This window comes from Gracilinanus agilis, chromosome 5 (genome assembly GCF_016433145.1).
Source record: "Gracilinanus agilis isolate LMUSP501 chromosome 5, AgileGrace, whole genome shotgun sequence".
In the NCBI taxonomy this organism is placed as follows: Eukaryota; Metazoa; Chordata; class Mammalia; order Didelphimorphia; family Didelphidae; genus Gracilinanus; species Gracilinanus agilis.
The window spans coordinates 187,336,893-187,345,149 of NC_058134.1; the positions used below are offsets into that span (position 1 = coordinate 187,336,893).

The following is an 8,257-nucleotide window of genomic DNA, read 5'->3' on the forward strand; positions in this document are numbered from 1 at the left end:
TCTTTGTTCTTAAGTATCAACTATCAAGATAAATGTCTTTTTCAAGTGCTTTAACTAAAAACCACCAGCAATTACATATATATGCATATATATAATTCATTTCTACAAAGAAACTTCATACTGAATGCAAATTACTAGCTACATTTTAGGTTACGTATAAAAACAAACTATAAAGATAAGAATCATATTGTAGATAAACACACACAAAAGAAAGCAAAACGGTGGTACATGAAATCACTAAGAACATTCATGCATGAAATAGGAAAAGTTCATCAGAATTCCCACAGCAATACGACATCCTAATGTAGAAGCTGATTCAAAGGCTCTCTGCTTAATATACCGACTATATCTCTCTTGCCATATGTGTTGGATCCCACGTTGGTAGGGGAGAAAACTGCTCCAATGTTACTGCTAGATCGAACTAGAAAGTCAGCCAGCCGCTGTGTTACACATGTAGCTGTGTTGCATTTCCTTTTTTCCAGATGATGACTAACAACATAAAATAAAAGTTAAAGGTTAGAACAAGAGAATCAGGGCTTCTGTGTTTAGTTTTAAGATCAGCTACTAACTGGTTAACTATGGGGGCACCATATATGTGGACAGAAAATGAAAGAAAATTACTCAAATAATTGACAATTTTTCCATTTGTAAATGATTTTAGTTTTCACTTTTAAAAAATTTGTGGATTGGCATCTTGTAGCCGTGGTAATGTTCATGTATTTCTGGTAATGACTGTCTTGGTGAAGGCACTGTAAAATATGGACATTGGTATTCCCCATGTTATTTACTAATCAAGATCACATTTACTAACACTTTCTCTGTATGTTCATTAAGAATTACTTCTAGGGGGCAGCGGTGTAGCTCAATGGATTGAGAGTCAGGCCTAGAGACGGGAGGTCCTCGGTTCAAATCTGGCCTCAGACACTTCCCAGCTGTGTGACCCTGGGCAAGTCACTTGACCCCCATTGCCCACCCTTACTACTCTTCCACCTAGGAGCCAATACACAGAAGTTAAGGGTTTAAAAAAAATTACTTCTAAAATAAAAAAAATGACTTTGATTTACTCTCCCCAAAACATTTCAATCCTATAGCTTAAAATAGTTTATAAAATAAGTATGAAATGTCAAATTAAAGCACAACATGGAATATCAAGTGAACTACCTACTTTGTGTAAATTTCTCAGATCATTGGATGTAGGACAATAGAAAAAAATACCGACCCTTGTAAAATCTCCTTGTAAAATCTCATAAGGAATCAGTTTTCCACTTGTTCAGGCATTCTGACTTGTAATGTAGGAGTTATATTACTGGTAGTTTAAATACATAAGCATTAACATCATCTTGCCACCTACTTGGCTTTGGAAAAAAAGTTATACAGTATGCTTTTTAGTTGTTTTAATGATGGGACTAGGTTAAATGTTATATACAAATGGTTTTTTTTTACATCAGTCATAGTAATTATTCAGCAGAACATCTCAAATAACATAGGAAAGTAATAAAATAATATCATTGCTTAGGCAGACAATGCCAACCATTATAAATTGCTTAGTTAGCAAAAGGACTTTTGTTTCCTTCTGCCTTACCTCCCATAAGTAGTTTTTAAAGAATTCTAACATGCTTTTAAAATGTCACTGGAATAGATACAGGGGTAAAACAAAATCACTCCTCCCTCCTCAAAAAAAAAAAAAAAAAGAAAAGAAACCCATAAACTTGATTGTAGGTTAGTCACCAGTCACTAATAAGAGAAATGTGAAAATGTTTTGACTTCACCCCATCTTTGGAATAAAATGGAGAGTTAAACTCTATACTTGTTACATGTACATGGAGTCAGCAAGAGCAATTTTAGCCAAATAAGTTGTTTATTTCAGAAGTGATATTTTCTTTATTCCTTTCTCTATCAAATGTTAGAATTGGATTCATGAAGAACTGGGTTCAAATTCTGACTTAGACATTTACTAGCTAACTATAAAACTGTGTAAATCACTTAACCCTTTTGTAACTCACTCAGCTCTCTAAGATGTAGCTATTGAATCACAGAGAGCTGGTAATCTGCAGTGATAGGTGGAGCATCACCAGTTGGCATTGGGAATTCCCACTGGTCATAGAAAGCACAGCTGTTTTGCAGATTTGCCCTTTTCTATATGTCACGCTCCTTTTGTAGAGAGAGCTTTCCATGGGATGTGAAAGTTGTTTTCAAGTAAAGTGTCTTGACTTATCTTGGTTCTAGGGAACTGATAAAGAAATATATCTTCCTCCTCTCAGAAGACATATGGAGACTACAGATTCAGAATGCCAGATCCAATTGTTCTGGCAGTAGACTTTAAAAAATGTGTTTTGTTTTATTTTGTTTTGGTTACAACTTTGCTTTAGTGGCAAATTAAGGTTATATGTAGGTATGGTTTTAAAGGGAAATAGACATGTTATAAAAATGAAAGGCATTGATAAAACTATTAAAAAACAAAGTAACTTGTCCTACATCATTATTTATCTATCTCACAGAAAAAAAGATAATTTTATGGGGCTTACAGCATTGATGATGGCTGAAGTTCAGGTGACAGATTTTAAAAATGGTCAGAAAAGTGATGTCTAGGTATGGTTCTAGGCAAGATCAAGACAAAACTCACCCGACAGAGCCCAGTCTCCAAGAGACAAAGTCCAAAGTTCTGGTGGGAGGGAAAGTTCTGTCTGCATTTTAGGTATCATTTGCTTCTAGAATGCTTTGATCTATGATCTTTCAACTAATCTTGCCAAAACCAGACCTCTACCTCACCTCCAGGCCATTTCCAAACCATGATGCCCAGTGTGTAGCTCAGCCGCTTGATAACTTCCCTCTGGATGCTGTCTTTCCCCATTAGGATGTAAATTTCTTTAGATCAAGAACAATCTTTCTTGACTGTATTTCTATCTTCAGTACTTAGCATGGTGCCTGGTACATAGTAAATGCTTAATAAATACTATATCATTTTTTCATTCATCTATTCACCTTGATTAGTTTAAAACAAATAATTCAGACTATCCTCAAATTACTTAATTTACCTTCTAATGCTGATTAAATTACAAATATAATTCCCCACTTAACTTTTCTGTTGTAGATATAGCTGTAGTACAGTTTATATGCTTAAAAGACTGTTTCAAAGGACTGAGCTCTCAGAAAATATTTTAAATTCTGAGGCCACTAAGACCTTCCCTTCTAGCAGAAACATGCTTAAATCTTTTCTTGAGGACTGGGAGTAAGGACAATTTGTTCTAAATATTCTGAACAGGCAATTTTCAAAGCATCTGAGATAGCTGTAAATTAAATGATGTTAGAAAACTTCCAAAGGAGATGTTCCCTTAGATAAAGTTGGCAAAGTCTGGAGGAGGAAAAGGGATTCATTTTATTGGCAAAATGTCTAAGAAGAGTTGGCCAAGTGAGGAAATAGATAAAGAACATATTCTTTTTAAAATATTGATCTTTGAGTAGCAAAATCAACTTCAGAACCAATCAATTATCAAGCTTTATTAAGTACTTACTATTTGACAAGTGTCATGCTAGATGCTGTTGATACAAAGATAAAAAAGAAATAGGTACTGCCCCAAAGGAGCTAACAGTCCATTTAGGAAGAAGGGATATAATCTATTAATTTTCAACTTCCATCAACATTTAGGCCATATTTAACAGAAGATAAAATTAACCTTAAGAAGAAACAATCTGGTTTAGTAAGCATTGATTCCTTGAGAGTAGAGCTGCTATGCCAGCAAAGACATTTTAGCTGAGCATATCATTTCAGATTTAGTAGGGTGACCAAATAAATCATTGCCATAACATGAATATGGCCAAAAGGCCCTACTAGAGTTCCTTTCACTGCCATTTTTAATATCCTAGAACTAAATCAGCTAGACTATTTGTCTACCTGCCACCCACTAATTGTGAACTATCACTGGGACATATGAAATAGAGTTGTAGGTCATAAGTGACTTAAAATAAACCCAAATCCTGTTGGATATTTAATCTGAAATACTTATTGGCATCTAATTATAAAGAACTCTGAAATTTCTCCATCTAAAAAGTTGAGTTCATTCTCTTTGCTGTGTAGTACACTATATATCCAACTTGTTGTATCCAAGAGTAAGTCCAGTTAAGACATATTACTTCACATGTTGAGGTCAGTAAGCTAGAAGATGGTGTCTGGAAGGCCCATAAGCTACTTTGGCACCCCCAAGTTTTAATTGAATCATCTGCATGTTGTTGGAAGATTGAAATAAATCAGGAAAAACCCAAGCTGAATCATAAAGTATTAGGGTTAGAAGGGCTTTAGGAATCCTCTAGTCTAAACCCTCATTTTATTAAAATAAGGGTTATAAAACTCAGAGAGGTTAAATAAATCAATCAAGGTGAAACTATGAAGTAGCAGAGTTGGGATTTGAAATCAAGTCTTCTGCTTCGCAACCTAGTGTAAGCTATAGATTGGGGAAACAGTGTAAGTTTTTGAGTTCCTGCATGCTTTGAAAATAATATAGTTTATGTTCATGTCTTTATAGACAAACAATGCAAATGGCCTTAATTGTAGATTTTAATAAATAGAAACATTTTTAAAAATGAAAATGGTTGACTTTCATAAGAAGGCTGATGAATTTTTATTGGTCAAATGGTATTTGTATTTTTTACCTAGATTTTAATATCTTATTGCACAGTTAAAAACAACTTAATCTGAGTAAACCCTTCCTTTAAACAGAGAAGCATAGTTTCAAGTATTTTATTAAAAAACAAAATTATATAATTAAAAAACCCTAAATATTAGGTAATAGTTTAAAGTCAAGAGATATTGAAACTAGTATTCAGATTAGTTGAAGACATTGAATTTTAGTGAACTAGGCAACCATCCCATCTTCAAGTGAAAACTATACAATAACAGGTAAATTTATGTAGAGACATTTCACAAATGTACTCAATAAATGTCTACTATCTAATGAAAGAAATGGTTCAAGATATAGACAAAACTACTAGATAATACTGCTAATTTTCCTGTCATCATGCCATGTGTTGCCAACTTAATAGGAAATTCATGTCAGTTTTAAAGTTATTTTTATCTGTAGGAATAAAAAATTCAGAACTCATCATAGTTCTGAAAGGACCCTGTATACCAGGTAAGTTACAGAATGACAACTGAATATATCAGTTGCTTTTTCCTAATATGGCACATAAGTGATGTGGAAATGCTTACACAGGTTAGAAAAAAGGATTTGCTAGTTATATAGTTCCATAAGTGATATAGTTCCATATATATAGCAAGTGCTATATTCTCAAATCACTAAATTCATTGCAAAAGTAAATTTGATTGTTCCTTGTTTTTGAGATGTAAGTCTAGTTTTATGAAATTATGTAAATACAAAGTTGATATAAACCTAAATAAATATTCATAAGTTTATTTTATGATACTTTGACCCCCTCAGATCCCTAGTAGAGATTTATATGGAGAGAGTTATATTTAATAAATAAAAATAAATAAATATGTTAAATATTTATTTAAATAAGTAAAATATATAAAATAAGTAAAATATATAAAATAAGTTAATAAAAACAAATAAAAAGCTCTCTTTGAAAAAATGTAACTAGCAGTTACCATTTAAACTTCAGCTTTAATCTTGAAAATATTGTGGAAGTAATAACATCTATAAAAATATATATCATGCCATGAAATAATGGGAGTATGTGTCATTTAATCTTAGTCCTTAAATCTATAAGCACTCTAGCCAACTCTCTAAAGATTCTAAGTTGTAGAGGTGGCTCTAAGTTGTAGAGGTGGCTCTGATTTGTTTTTAGTAGAAGGTATTTCCTACCTGGGGAGTTCCTATATCAGGAAAATCACAGATCTAGCTACTATTTTAAAGTAGTATTAACATGAATTTTGATTATTTTGAAAGCAATAATATAGACTAATTTTTGATTTTAAAAAAAGTAACTCCCCCATAAAAAAATTCATTTTGTACCAACAGCTGTTTTTCCAACTTTGTCTTTTAAATTTAACTTCTTAAAATGTAATTTGTTCCTTGTACATGTCTACATATTTGCTTTGCAGAAGTATATTTAAATGTTTTGGTCAACCTCATCAACAGAACATAACAAGTAAAAGACCTGGCACAAAATATGTATAATATTTGGTTATTTCTCAGTTCACAATTTCTTCATCTCAAGTTTTTACTTTTTGAATCAATAACATAAGAGAAACTAAAGGAATACCTTTTTACTTTTTTTGCTTCTTTTTCAGACACAGTCCCAGTAGGTTCCAAAAGTTTATTTCTTGACAGATTTGGCAATATCCATTTTTGTCTTTCAGAATTTCCACCCGAGATATCACCAGTCACTGACATCAATCTTTAAAGAATACAGAATAAAAAGTGCAGTTGAACAGCTTTTGGTACTGTTCCTAGATAAGATTTATCATTTATAATCCAATGACAGTATTATCGATTATTTCTCATGCTTTACAAAATAAGTACGAGAAAGTTACCAACCTATCAATAGGTGTAGCCTCCAGATAGCTTAAGGCAACAGAGAGAACAATAAGGACAACTGGCAGCTTTAGATTGTACATTGCTTCTTCCTAAGTTTCTGGAAAAAATAATTTAGAACAAAAATTAAGTATTCCTCTGCAGCTCTAACTCTAGTGACACCCAAATAACAGTTAAAAAATAATCCAATCAAACTTTATTAATAGTTAAGTAGTACTATAATCCCAATTGCCATATTCCTTTAATTCATATTCTTTTTCCATAAATGAAATTAATTTTTTATCTCTTTGTTTTTCCAAAATATCTCTAAGCATTTTAAATTATGATTTCTCTGCCTTTTAGTTTTTCTATGAATAAATGACAAAAATTTCCAGTACCACCCAGTCTGTTTCATTGCCCCCAAATAAGTACATATCTATATCAGTAATAGGAAACTCTTTACCTTTTACTGCATGAAGAACTGAAGAAATCAGAAAAGCTCTTATTTTTTTTTTTTGCTGGCAAGAATGGTACATGAAATAATTCCAAGCTTGCATCCACTTCTGGAGTAATCCCCCCATTCCTTTGCTAGCTAGTAATACTGCTTTTATATACCCTTCACACCTTTCTCAGCTCTGACATCAGTCAGCACAGAGAGACTCTGTCATTAATTTCCATCCCTATAGATAGAATGTGCCTCATAGAGAGAGCAAAGGAAGATGGGTCATTATTACCTTAACACATCTGTAAATATTAGCATAGCAGATGCAGGTAACATCGTGTCATCCCCATCAAGACTTTTCATTTTACATTTTGGTAAAAGAGCAGAATAACTGCTACTTGTAGGAATTTTCAAGGATTTAATTAGGTATCATCATTAGCATGGAAATGATGAATTAGTGAAATATTAATATAAACAAATCCACCCCCCCACACACACACAATGACATTCTTCCTAAAAAAAAAAGTAAAGGACAGAGTAGTGAGAAATCTTGAAAATATCAGTAAAAACCAAGCCTCCTGGAGAAGAGACTAAAATAAAAGTAAGAAGTTGTTAAAATTAAAGAAAAATATATGCTGTAAAACGAGTATAAAAATTATTTTACAGTTACTTTTCTCAGTGACATTTTGAAATGATGTAGCAAAGAAAGGTAACTATTTAAAAAGTGAAAGTATTACCACACCAATGCAACCACCAACAATTTGGAAATAGGTCTTGATCAAGGACACATGACAAAACCAGTGGAAATGTGCATCGGCCATGGGTGGGGGGAGTGCGGGGGGTGAAGGGGAAAGTAGGAGCATGAATCATGTAACCATGTTAAAAATGATTATTAATAAATGTTTAAATTAAAAAAAAAGTGAAAGTATTTCCAGGTTCTCACCTCTGTTCATGTATGTACATATGTATAGATAGCAGAAACTATTCTTAAATTTCTTTTCTAAAAATATTTTTATTTTATTTATTTCATGTTATTCATATTTGTAGAAGAATGATCTTTTAACATCAAAACTCTAATCATATCCTTATTGAACTACATAATCGATCTTGTTTTATTTTTGCATTTTTGTTCCCACAGTTCTTTCTCTGGATGTGGATAGCGTTCTTTCTCATAAGTTCCTTTGGATTACCCTGGATCATTGCATCGTTGCTAGTAGAGAAGTCCATTACATTCTGATTGTACCATAATGCATCAGTCTCAGTGTCCAATGTTCTCCTGGCTCTGCTCCTTTTGCATCAATTCCTGGAGGTCTTTCCAGTTCACATGGAATTCCTCCAGTTCATT

At 32.7% G+C, this 8,257-nt stretch overlaps 1 protein-coding gene across 1 annotated transcript; it reads right to left on the minus strand.

Moving 5' to 3' along the window:
* Positions 1 to 299: 299 nt before the first annotated feature.
* On the minus strand, positions 300 to 6,574 carry LOC123248999 (islet amyloid polypeptide). Its single transcript, XM_044677940.1, has 3 exons — positions 6,495 to 6,574; positions 6,220 to 6,354; positions 300 to 489 (listed from the first exon to the last, which is right to left on the minus strand). The coding sequence occupies exons 1-3, from the start codon at positions 6,572 to 6,574 to the stop codon at positions 300 to 302; spliced, it is 405 nt and encodes a 134-aa protein (XP_044533875.1).
* Positions 6,575 to 8,257: the final 1,683 nt, after the last annotated feature.

Bases quoted from the DNA above. Each gene is read 5' to 3' on its own strand.
- LOC123248999 (XM_044677940.1), bottom strand. From the start codon at position 6,574: ATGTACAATCTAAAGCTGCCAGTTGTCCTTATTGTTCTCTCTGTTGCC. The intron at 6,355-6,494 runs GTTGGTAACTTT...TATTCTTTAAAG, and splicing joins GAGGCTACACCTATTGATAG to ATTGATGTCAGTGACTGGTG. The intron at 490-6,219 runs GTATTCCTTTAG...TTATGTTGTTAG, and splicing joins GAAGCAAAAAAAGTAAAAAG to TCATCATCTGGAAAAAAGGA.